This window comes from Ahaetulla prasina, chromosome 8 (assembly GCF_028640845.1).
Source record: "Ahaetulla prasina isolate Xishuangbanna chromosome 8, ASM2864084v1, whole genome shotgun sequence".
Taxonomy (NCBI): domain Eukaryota; kingdom Metazoa; phylum Chordata; class Lepidosauria; order Squamata; family Colubridae; genus Ahaetulla; species Ahaetulla prasina.
Window position 1 is genome coordinate 18,578,819 of NC_080546.1, and position 13,236 is coordinate 18,592,054.

The 13,236-nt window shown below is 41.6% G+C and overlaps 1 protein-coding gene across 3 annotated transcripts in view; it reads left to right on the forward strand.

The window, feature by feature from the left end:
• Positions 1–13,236, forward strand: part of CCSER1 (coiled-coil serine rich protein 1) — a 998,177-nt gene that overhangs the window by 172,105 nt on the left and 812,836 nt on the right. For all 3 annotated transcript variants that reach the window (XM_058193884.1, XM_058193885.1, XM_058193883.1), the window contains exons 2-3: positions 5,502–6,814; positions 11,752–11,939. In XM_058193884.1, the coding sequence (XP_058049867.1) occupies positions 5,545–6,814; positions 11,752–11,939 (1,458 nt within the window). In that variant the 5' untranslated portion in view covers positions 5,502–5,544. The remainder of the gene's footprint in view (positions 1–5,501; positions 6,815–11,751; positions 11,940–13,236) is intronic.

Here is a 13,236-nt window from a genome sequence, read left to right on the forward strand (position 1 = left end):
ACCATAGCTTTTCCCTGAGTTTTGCTGAAGATCAGCAATTTGGAATGTATGTTTCTTCAGCTCAGGGATTTAGATTTTGTGAAATATTATTTGTAGGTTTCTTTTAAATTAGTTCTGTTTATTTCATTGAACATGTAATTCTCCTTCTACCCCAAGTGGATTGCAAAATTAATTTGTACTGTATAAATGCAGAATATGTGTGCCACACATAGAAGAAAATTCAATAATGAAATCATACATATGGTTGTTTTTTTTTAAAAAAACTAGTAGCATAGCAGTTGCCTCCATCTGCGCAATTTGCCTCTGAGTAATTTCTTTCTAAGAGGATGCGGTGGCTGAGTGGCTAAAACGCTGAGCTTGTCAATCAAAAGGTCGGCAGTTCAGTGGTTCGAATCCCTAGTGCCGTGTAACAAAGTGAGCTCCCATGACTTGTCCCAGCTTCTGCCAACCTAGCAATTCGAAATCATGTAAAAAATGCAAGTAGAAAAATAGGGGTCACCTTTGGTGGGAAGCTAACAGCGTTCCATGCACCTTTGGCGTTGAGTCATGCCAGCCACATGACCACAGAGACGTCTTCGGACAGCGCTGGCTCTTTGGCTTTGAAATGGAGATGAGCACCGCCCCCTAGAGTCGGGAACAACTAGCACATATGTGCAAGGGGAACCTTTACCTTTACTAATTTCTTTCTTCAAAAAGTGTTGAACATTCTTTTTGGAACATTTTTACCATTGGCATTCAATGTGACCAAAAAAAATAAAATAAAAAAATCCTTTCAAGGATTTTGTTGCTCTGGCCTGAGGAGAAAAACCTGACCCCAGATAAAGTTCTCTGGGTACAGTGCCAAAAGATTACACAATCTGATCTGAGACGGTTTCATTGAGTTATTGTGGAAAAATAACCTTGTGTTTGGAATGCAAATGAATCACACCAATCTCTATAAGTAGATCGTGTGCTTGAATCTTAAGTCAGCACTGGACAATCTGTGCGCCAAGATTTGGGTCAAGATTTGAGAGATATTCGCTGACCTAAACAGAGAAACAGAATGACCACAAGTGGGCAAAAATATTGGAAAGTAGGAGTTATCTTACACCTGGAGTACAGAATAATCTTCTCTTGCTTTAACGTGACTTCCTGTTTTATTGTGCTTTGTATTGTCTGGACATATTTTAAGTTTCTGCCTTTTGGTAATGATAAAGCATTCATTGACCATCACCAGGGAACTAAGTGGAAAATCAATACAGTAAGTATTGAATAAGCATATGGACTAAAACAGGGGTCTCCAACCTTGGTCCCTTTAAGACTTGTGAACTTCAACTCTGGGAGGGACTCTGGGAGTTGAAGTCCACAAGTCTTAAAGGGACCAAGGTTGGAGACCTCTGGACTAAAGAGCTCTGTAACAGCAAGTTGTCTCTCTTCCTGCTTTTGAGTCCTCCTCTCTTCCTAGATTTACCTTTATGATGTCCTTCCCCTGTGTAGTCTCCAGGGGATGAGCAGTGCTTCCTCTGTGGATAGATTTAGTGGTGGGATTCAAATAGTTTAACAACTGGTTCTGTGCCCTAATGAATGGCTGGGTGGGTGTGGCCATGGCGGGAATTGCCAGGGGCTGTGACAGGCAGCACTCGGCCTCCTGAGCCCCCCTGGGAGCAAAAATGGGCCATGGGTGGGAACGCTGCCTCCCTGCACCCCATTTTGGGCCTAGTAGGCCTCCCTGCAGCCTCCTAAGAGCAAAAACGGGGCGTGGGGGGGGGCACCCTGCCACGCCCTGTTTTGGACTTAGTAGACCTCCCTGCATTTACCTGGGAGCCAAAATGGGGTGGGTGGGGACTCCTGGAAGGGGCAGGGAGGGGAGGAACAGGGCCAGCCTGCAATTTAACAAACAATTTGCCTAAACCGGCTGAATCCCACTACTGGATAGATTTGTCTACGGGGTTGCAGTGATTGTATAAAATTATTTAGCTGCAAAAATCCCCAAGCAATAACTTGTGGCACACAGAGAACCCCCCGCCTCTTCTGAAACAGCAGAGATTGCGTAGGGATTTCAATACAGGTTATAAAAATGAGATTTGTGGAATTAAAGGGGGGAAAAAACACAGAGTAATTGTTATATTAGAATTGGCAGATGTACAACTGGGGAAATCTTGTGGCAGTCAGTGAAAGATCTTCATGACAATATTGTTTGGTATCCTGCATTAATTCAAACCCCTAGTTAGCTGTGCAGTACCTTGTAAAGTATGCTATCCCAGCCTAGTTTATCTCTTAAGTTTTTTTTAATGAGAATATTTAAAAGAGGCAAAGCAATGTAGACAGACAAATGCCATAAAAATGAGTAATCAGGATGGCAAACCAGAATATGAAAAGCACTAACATAATGTTAATGTCTTCGGTGGGAAATAAGAGATTCCAAAACTTAGCTAGGTAATTCTGTTTTTTCCAGCAGTGATTTAGGATTGATTCTATTTATAGCTTGTTAAGGAGCAGGACTGCATAGCTACTAAGCCAAACAAAGCTTAAACATATCTCAGTCTTGCATTATGACGGTCCATTGCTTGATAACTTGCCTGTTATGGTGGTCTCTGTATAAACGTCACATGCAGAAAATTTACTGAACGTTGATGGCTTGGAGAACAGAAACAAGATTTCTGAATGGAGGACAATTAACCAGTAGAACAGCTTGCCTCCAGAAATCGTGGGTGTTCCATCACTGGATGTTTTTAAGAAGACAATCACTTATCTGAAATACTATAGGTTCTCCTGCTTGAGCAGGGGGCTGGACTAGAAGACCTCCAAGGTCCCTTCCAGAATATTCATTCTATTCTAAGATGTTCACTTTGGCTTGGTAGAAATACACTGTGCATACTGATTTTAAGTTTACACTATCAAATCTGGAGTGGAATTGGGTTCCTAATCCATTTTCTTTGAAAACACTGAGGTTTGTTTACATTTAGATGTAATGGATTTATCACACTTTTCATTGTCCGACTGCACAATCAGAGCGAGTAAACACAAGGTGGGAGTGTCCTGCAAAAAACTAATTTCCATTCAAATGTGTATTAGGGAGGCCGCATTGCAAGATTAATCTGAAGACAAACAGGGTAATTTCCTTATTCGGATAAATACACAAGACCATTAGAATCTCTTACAGGAAATGAACTTGGCAAGGTTAGAAATAAGAGATCACGAAGGAGAGTAAATATTTAGTAAAGTGAATAGCTTTATTAGAAGGGATAGAGGAGATTTTGATTGACTGTGTGGGAGGGCTTCTGTTAGAGGACACTCTGAAGTGGATGAAAGACAGGTAGGTTGAGCAAGGACAACTCTTCATTCTCCATCCCATGAACAGTGTAGCAGCAGGTATAATAGGCAGGTAGCAGAGATAAGAAGGACATTCTAGATCAGGGGTGTCAAACTCAAGGCCCGGGGACCAGATCTGGTCCGTGGGTGCTTAGATCTGGCCCACAGGGCCACCCTGGAAACAGCAAAGGACTGGCCCATGGTGCCTCTGCCAACAAAAATGGAGCTCGGGAGGGCCACAGGCGGCCCTCCCGAACTCCGTTTTCATTGGCAGAGGGTTGCAGGAGGCCATCGCAGTTGAAAACAGAGCTCGGGAGCCTGTTTTCTCTGGCAGAGCGCTTGGGCCACTATAGGCGCCCTCGACACAAGTGGCAGCTGGATAAGCCCACCCTAGCCACGCCCATTCTGCCCAGCCACAGAGGTCAAACACAACCCTGGTGCGGCCCTCAATGAAATTGAGTTTGACACTCCTGCTCTAGATATACAGAGGGATGGTTGATAAAAGCATAGCCTAGATCTTGTATATGGAATAAATACTGGTAATTAAAGCACCTGATTCCAAGGACATGGTAGATGCTGGTCTATGATATATGTGTACAAATAATCCTTGCTTAGCGACTGCCTTAGATAGTGAATCATTACAGGTATGATGGTGATGAAAAAGTACCTTTATGACCAATCCTCACTTTTATGACCTCCAGAGGTCTGTAAATAGCAATAGCACTTACTTATATACTACCCCAGAGTGCTTTATATCACTCTTCGAGCGGTTTACAGTATCAGCATATTGCCTTCAAACTGGGTCCTCATTTTACGACCTCGGAAGGATGGAAGGTGCTGCATAAAAGGGGCGTGCATAAGAGCACCAGTGTGCCTACCGTCCCTGTCCTAATGTTCCCTTTAATTGTATTCATTTTATGTATTCAATTCATGCTTATACTTACATATATTATTTAACATGTATTCGACAAAATAAATAAATAAATAAATAAAATAAAATAAAGGTGGATCAACCTTGAGTCTCTTCAGAATTGAACTCCAGGCTGTGGGCAGAGTTTGCCTGCAATGCTGCATTCTAACCACGGAGCCACCAGGGAAAGCTGAAATACAATCATAAACAGAGTTGTGGTTTTACTTGGTGGCTGCTTTGTTTGATGACTGAGTTGCTAGTCCCAGTTGCGGTCACTAAATGAAGACTACGTGTACCCTGAGACAAATTGCCTTCAGTTCCATTTTGCAGCTGTTCATTCTGGTGACTCTTGCATTAAAACATTGCTTCAGGAATTTGGTTTCAGACCTACTGTCAACCCTGAAGCTGACCTGGCTATGGCCGTTTTCTGTTCTGTAGCTTTTTTAATAAGGATTTTTCTTCACATGGCTTGATACAGCCTGGAGCTGAGGGGTGGGGGGTGTAGAGATAACTGGGGTTTTGTAGCTAAAACAAAATAGTTCTCCTACGAGCCAAGGACATTCCAACAGATGACTGGCCAGCGGAAGAAGAGAAAAGTAACCAGGCAACCAGCCAGCACCCAGATGGGCAATGTGATTTATGGTTTGGGAGAACGGGAAACTTTCACTTTTTAATGAGGTGGAAAATGTGGGAACTCTCAGAGTTGGTTTTCCACCAGTCTGGGCCAAGGTGATATCTCCAAATAAAGCTGTTCTTTGAGGAATCAACCTGCCTCAGAGTTCTGTTTGCAATGGGTTACTTGGAACGCTGACACCAGAAGTGGTATTCAGCAGGTTCTGACGAACTGGTAGCAGAAATTTTGAGTAGTTCAGAGAACCGGTAAATACCATCTCCCCCCCCGCCCCCATCTATTCTCTGCCTCCCGAGTCCCAGCTGATTGGGAGGAAATAGGGATTTTGCAGAAACCTTCCCCTGGAGTAGGGAGGGAATGAAGATTTTACAATATCCTTCCCCTGCCCCGCCCACCAAGCCATGCCCCACCCACCAAGCCTCGCCCACAGAACCAGTAGTAAAAAAAAATTGAATCCCACCACTGGCTGACACCTACATTATCTCGGAAGTGTGAGGCATTTACTGTAATTCATAGAGAATTTGATTGCATTGTGGTTTTCTTTCCCCCAGCAAGTTGATTCTGAACGCCATTTCTACAGGCAGAAAATTGAAACGTGCCTATGAATTTGTGGGTCTTTTTGTATCATCATAACCAATAATAATAATATCTCTTTTTCCATCCAAACAGGTTTTGTTATTGGCTGGGCCTAGCCAAGCACAACAGGGTCCTGATGGGTGACTCGACCTCAAGGCGGTCAATCATTGTCTCTCGTTTGCCAATATTCCGGAGAAGTATTAACCGAAGACATGATTCCCTTCCATCCTCACCAACTTCCAACAGTACCGTTGGCGTTCACAGTTCCTCTCCCTCCAGCACCAACTCTAGCTCAGGTAGCACAGGCAAGCGCAGAAGCCTCTTCCGGACACCGTCCATTAGCTTCCATCACAGAAAGGGGAGCGATCAGAAGACAGAGTCTTCAAGCCAGAACGTGGGCGTTTTGAACGGTGCCCAGTCAGGCCACAACACTTTGCAAAAGCTTGGTTTGGAGGAAAATGCGAAGAATAGAAGCAGGCATTCCGTCGGTTTCGGAAGTTCTCGAAATAAAAAGATCACGAGGTCCTTGACTGAGAACTTTGAAAAGGGGAGGGAGCCCTCGACCAACAAGAACGTTTTCATAAATTGCATAAGTTCTGGAAAGAACGAAGGCGATGACTCTGGCTTTACCGAGGCCCAGAGCAAGTCTTCTGTTAAACATGCCTCAAGGAAGCTTCTCCCTAAGTCGTTCTCGACACACTACAGATTCTCAAAGCCGGTCCCTCAGAGCCAGTCGGTTTCCTGCGTTCAACCCTCCTCTTGTTCACTGGAGATTAAATCCAACGTTGAAACCGATCCCGTGTCTGCAAAGTCTTCCCCTTCGGAATGTATAGGCAGCTCTCTGGTTTCCGCCGATCTGACAACGGTGCAGACACCATCCGAGTTTTTAGCGTTGACTGAGGATTCTGTTTCGGAGGTTGATGGGCTGCCTGCCTGTGGAAACTCGCACCCAGAAACCTTGGCCCACAATGTGTCTACCTCTCAAACCTTTGCTGCTTCTCCTCTTTCAAGGAAAACAACACTTACCGAGAGTGTTTCCCCTTCTGCGGAAAGTTACAGGGCTAGAAATGTATTGCTCACTGAAGCCAGCACTTTCTCGGAAATCCTCGATTCAAATCGAAAGCATACAAGAGTGTTATTGCCAGAGCTGTTTGCTAAACAGACCAGCCATTCGGAAGATGTAAACTCAGGAGCTAAAGCACAACTGAAAACCTTTGTCTTAAACCAGGGAGAAGTGGTTGAAAGTTCTCCAAAAGCACAGAGATTACAGAGGGACCAACAAAAAGCAAGAGTATCAGAACATGTCAGGGAAGTCTTTCCAGGCACAGAATCTAAGACCGCTCCTTTGTCTTCTGAACCTCAGTCTTTTCAAACACAGCAGACAAATGACATAAACCATGCCAAGGGTATGTATCGTTCAACCATTGCTGTCTTCTGGGAAAAAAAAGTTCATTCATAAAAAAAAGTCTTTCCTTCCAATTACTGTATGCATGAATAACATTTCGATAGCTTGCCATTTATGCTTGGCATGTCATGAAGATGAGGCTTTGGGGTTTTTTCTAAGTTACTAGTGAGAGGTCTTATAAATGAATGATCAGTGGTACTTTCCAATTAGTTTGGATTTACAAAGATAAAAGATACAGGTAGTCCTTGAGTTACACCGGTTTGTTTAGCGACCGTTCAAAGTTACAGCAGCACTAGAAAAAGGGACCAATGATCATTTTTTCACACTTACAACTGTTGCAGCAACCCCACGATGGGGGTCAGTGTCATGCTTGACACTGACTCGTATTTATGACAGTGGCAGAGGCCTGGGATCATGTGACTCCCTTTTGTGACCTTCCGACAAGCAAAGTCAATGAGGAAGGCAGATTCACTTAAAAACCATGTTATTAACTTAACAACGACAGTGATTCACTTAACAATTGTGGCAGGAAATCTTGTAAAATGGGGCAAAACTCACATAACAACTGTCTCACTTAGCGACATAAATTTTGGGCTCAATTGTGGTTGTAAGTCGAGGACGACCTGTACATAGTGATGAATGCTATTACTTCCTAAAATAAGCATTCAGCAAGATTTGTGGGAAGCCCTTCCTATTTAATTAGTTGATGTAAGGGATCACATTCAAAATCAGACAGAAATTGCTAGGGATATATTGCAGGCAAATGATAGTCAAAAATAAATGTGATTCCATTCATCCACTTTAACTGTGATTTGTAACAGTGAGTTTCTACTTTAACATATTCCACAGCTTTCTAATTCCATCTTCTTCTTCTTTTTTTTTGTTTACATTTATATCCCGCCCTTCTCCGAAGACTCAGGGCGGCTTACAGTGTATAAGGCAATTCTTATCTCTAAGCCATTCTTTAAATGCCATTATCCATTTCTCTTGTCCTTTTGAAAATTATGGGTATCAGATATTGCAGTGCAATTATTGGCAGCATACAGTAGTGGCCAAAATTGTGGAAACCTTTTGGGAAAAGTGTATTTTTGAGGTTTGATGGCTAATTATACCACTTTTTTTTTGAGCTTCAAGATAATCATATTCTGCTGGAATCGCCTGGGAATAGCCCAGACCTTAGCCCAATTAAAAATCTATGGAGCCGATTAAAGAAATTTGTTAGTCAGAAGTGACCCAGCAATAAAACCCAGTTAATAGAAGCCATCATTCAATCTTGGTTTCACACAGTGGTGGGATTCAGCCGGTTCGCACCACTTTGGGAGAACCGGTTGTTACCTTTCTGAGCAGTTTGGTGAACTGGTTGTTGGGAGAAATCATTAGGGCAGAGAACCGGTTGTTAAATTATTTGAATCCCACCACTGGTTTCACATGATAACAGCTGCAGAACTAAAAGACTTTGTTCACTCCATGGGAAGATGTTGTAAGCCTATAATTCATGCTAAAAGTTACCCAACTAAGTATTAACTGACATGGTGATAATTTTTGTATATCTCATTTTTTCTATGTGTTTCACTTTTCTTCTTTATACTGTAACTGCTATTCTAATAGCAAATCCTTCATAAAAGTTATTGCATTACATTCTTGATTAAATTATCTTTCCATTGATATATAATTTTACAGTACTACTCCCCCCCCAAAAAAGTGGTGTTATTAGCTAGTTTTAGAAAATACACTTTTCCTAAAAGGTTTCCACAATTTTGGCCACTAGTGTATTTACCCAATTTCTTCATTATAATGCCCCCTTGTGCCAAATATTTTTTTTCTCACTTTGATAATATTCCTGCTTTAGGAATTCATAAACTACACTCACATTCACAATGTCTTGCTCATTGTCTCTTTTCAGGCTCCTTAACATTCATTAATTTTATATTTGTTACACATATATTTTATGCTTATTCCATTTTCATCAAAATATATTTTTCTCTCCAGACTCAAATCAATCCCAGACATGGTTAGACTTACTTGGTTTACTGAATTGGAGATATTGGAACGTAGTCCATATAAATGACAGTTTGTGTAGAAGGCCTGTGAATAGGTGTGCCAGTGATATATCGCTTATTATGTGCTGTGCTAATCACTTATTATTGAGTTATTGTAACTGAGAAGTTAATTACATGTTAAGCATATAAAACTTACAATTATTATGTCAGGACAGCTGAAATATCATATGAGGCTTTTGTGCTGGAATTTCTTCTTCAAAACTGAAAAAAAATGTTTACTTACACTAAATTCTTATAGACAGCTGTCCTGCTACCAGCAACAGCATAATCTATGATCCATTGCTACCAACAATGGCATAATCTATTTTCAAAGTTTTTAGATCATATTGAATTTCTCAGCTGAATGCACAGAATACATTTGATGCCTAGATACGATTGTGTCTTGTTTTTGCATATGATAAAGTAGATTCAGTAGAACTGATAAAAGCTTGGAATAGTAACAAGATACGAGTGATGCTAAGCATCTCAAACCAAAATACATGTTCATGGAAGTGAAGGTGAGTTTATGTGTATCACCTTAAATCCTCTACTGAAATCAAGGGGATTAATAACTGCATTGCCTCCTCCCACAGATTAGGGATGTAGATTTTTTGAAAAAGATTTGGAACAAGCGCTTTAGACTTCATATGACCACCACACTTCTCTGCTTTAAGGATCCCAAAGACTTCTTAAAATCATTAAGTAATTCACTAGGTATGTTGGGACTGTAATTACAAAATATCTAGGAAATATATTAGGTTTTGTTCGGAGAAAATATAGAACTATCGTTCCAATAGTCCAGGATTAAAGGCAGTAGATTGTGGAAGACAAGAAATTACAGCTGGCTTTACACTTTGTATTATTTACAGCCACACATTTATTTTAATCAACTTGTTTTTGAAGAAGTCACAATGGCTTGGTTCAGAAATGTTACTAAAGTGCCTTTCAGCATATACTGCTGACTATTTCCAATGTGATTGATTGATTATGTGCCATTTACCGTATTTTTCGGAGTATAAGACGCTCCGGACTATAAAATGCACCTACTTTTTTGGGGAGAAAACAAGAAAAAAACAACAATCTGCCTCTGCCTCCCAGCAATTTGCCTCATTGCAGCAAACAGCAAACAGTTTAACTGTTTCAGTTTAATTTTCATTTTAAGCACAGCCTGATTAGCATAAGAAAAAAAATCTGCCTTTGCCTCCTTGCAGCAAATGGGGTGTGCAGCAATAGGCAATGGCAATCCCTGCAGCCTGAAACAGCTTATGGTCGGGAGCCGATCCAACCAACAATCAGCTGCTTGTGCTAATCAGGCTGTGCTGAAGCTGAAATGAGCTGTTTGATGCAAGGATGTAAATTGCTGGGAGGCAGAGGCCAAAGGGTGGGGGCCAACAGGTGGGTGGGGCTACATTTGGTGAATAAGACGTACCCAAATTTTCACCCTCTTTTAGGGGGGGGAAATGCATCTTATACTCCAAAAAATATGGTAGTTGTTTTCAGCTCCTATTTGACCACATAAACTAATTTTCTCCGTGACAGTGTATCCCCTACTTCTTTTTTCAAGGCTCCAAATGATGCAGTCTTTGCCACTGTAACCAAGTTCATCTACTTTACAGCTGATCATAATCTTCACCTTCTCCTCCACCTTTCCCAGCATTAGAGCCTTTTCCACCGTGGTAGATCTTCCTGTAATGTGTCTGACATAGAATAATTTGAGCCTGGCCGTTTGTGCCTTGAGTCAAAACTCTGGGTTGATTTATTCAATGATCCATTGGTTCAGGGGTCTCCAACCTTGGTCCCTTTAAGACTTGTGGACTTCAACTCCCAGAGTTCCTCAGCCAGCAAAGTCTTAAAGAAGTCCACAAGTCTTAAAGGGACCAAGGTTGGAGACCCCTGCATTGGTTTGTTTTCTTGGTTGTCCAATGTATAGGCAAGGATTTTCCAGTAAGAAACCCAGATCAAGGTTTAAGTGGTGGGATGATCTCCAGGGGGGATGAGTCTGCCTATCGAGAAGAGGTGGAACGGTTGCTTTCGTGATGTGGAGACAATAACTTAGTCCTTAACGCAAATAAGAGGGAGCTTATAGTGGACTATATAGTGGACTATAGAAGGAATAGATCAAACATCCAGCCCTTGCTTGTCAAGGGAGACCGAGTGGAGCAAGTGGCCGGTCTTAAGTTTCTGGATGTTATCATAAAAGAGGACCTGACCTGGGGCACTCACATTGCACCACTGGTCAAAAGGGCCCAGCAGAGATTATACTACCTGAGACTTCTCATGAAACAACTGAATCAAAAACTGCTGGTGGCCTTCTACCGCTGCACCATAGAAAGTATTTTAACTCACTGCATCTGTGTATGCCAATTGCACAGTGGCAGATAGGACAGCACTCCAGAGGGTCAACGTCATTGCCCAGAGGATTATTGGTTGCCCTCTTCCCTCTTTGGAAGAGCTTTATAGCTCCCGCTGCCTTAAGAAAGTTCAAAACATTCTTAAAGATCCATCTCATCCAGGACACCCTTTTTTTGAACTATTACCATCTGGCAGGCGGTACAGGATAATAAAAACAAGGGCAAATAGGCTGAAAAACAGCTTCTATCCCAGGGCAATAACCATATTGAATTCTATGGTATAGTGCAATATCGGGTTTTCAATTCAATTGTATAGAATGTGTGAAGGATGTAAGTTTGTGTTTTTATTTTTATAGTTATAATGTACACTGAAGATGACATTTAATTTTGTTGTACCATGTGCAATAAGAAAAAAGTAAAGTAAACTAAACTAAATTGGATGCAGCTCAATTTCCGAGTAATGCACCTTTGATTAAAAGAAATGTTTCTGAATGACGCTTGCAGCATTGATGACGATTGTAAATAAGCCTATATATCTTTCTTCACAGTGAATCTTCCCAATAGTTTTAGTCCATTTCGAGAAGGAAGATTCATAGAAAAGCGTTTAAGGTCCTCCTCGGAAGGCACTGCTGGGAACAGTCGGATGATCCTAAAACCAAAGGATGGAAACCCAGAAGACATAAATTGTTTAAGAAAACAGAGAACAAGTTCCTCATCATCTAAAATGAATAGCTTGGTAAGTTTGCAAAGCCTTGAGTGGCTCGTTGCTTCTTTCCTTCTTGTTCTTGATGAATAAACAAAATCTGGGACCATAATTGGAAATTTTGGTAATGTGTTGATGGTCAGGTTTTCTGAGCCTGAGCCTGCATTGTATGTTCTTTATGTAGAAAACAGTTGCACGACTGTGGGCAAGTGGACAGTTACAATCACAGTTGCAATTTTCTGTATCTATTCTACAGGAAAACTGAAAACATGTATTTTATCTGTAGAAAACGTCCATGTTTAGTCTGGAGTACCTCTAGTTTAGGACACGTGGTGACTCAGTGGCTAAGACGCTGAGCTTATTGATTGAAATGTCGGCAGTTCAGTGGTTCGAATCCCTAGTGCTGCATAATAGGGTGAGCTCCCGTTACTCATCCCAATTTCTGCCAACCTAGCAGTTTGATAGCATGTAAAAAAATGGAAGTAGAAAACATAGGGACCACCTTTGGTGGGAAGGTAACAGCGTTCCGTGTGCCTTTGCCGTTTAGTCATGCTGGCCACATGAAAAACGGAAACATCTTCGGACAGCGCTGGTTCTTCGGCTTTGAAACGGAGATGAGCATCGCCCCCTAGAGTCAAGAATGACTAGCACATATGTGCGAGGGGAACTTTTACCTTTACCTTTACCTTTACCTCTAATTTAGAAGATAACTGAGTTCGACCTCGGATAGCTGGTAGAATGGATTATATGGATGATGGAGCAGTGATGAAATCCAATTTTTTTTACTACTGGTTCTGTGGGCGGGGCTTGGTGGGTGTGGCAGGGGAAAGATACTGCAAAATCTCCATTCCCTCCCCACTCTGGGGCCAGCCAGAGATGGTATTTGCCGGTTCTCCAAACTACTCAAAATTTCTGCAACCGGTTCTCCAGAACCTGCTGGATTTCACCTCTGTGATAGAGATACATAAAATCCACAGTGTCATAATAATGTTCTCTGTGGACGTCTCTGCCAGTGGGAGCATAGTTTTGTATAACAAATCAGGCTGAGCAAATAAAAACTTCGAGATGATGCTTGAGGTGCTGGTGAATGTAAATGAGTTTTATCACACACACAACTTTCTTTGATGTTCTCCCTCTTAGAGAAAAAGTAGAGGTTACTTATCTTGTTAAATAGAAGAGAGGTTCCAATGGAGAAATTCCCTTTTATATACCTGCTTCCTACAACAGAATTTAAGGAGTGAAGCTCAGTGATTCTGGTAGAATTTCAAAACTAATGTATATAGAAGCATACAGGACATTGCAATAATGAATACTATATAATCCAATTTCC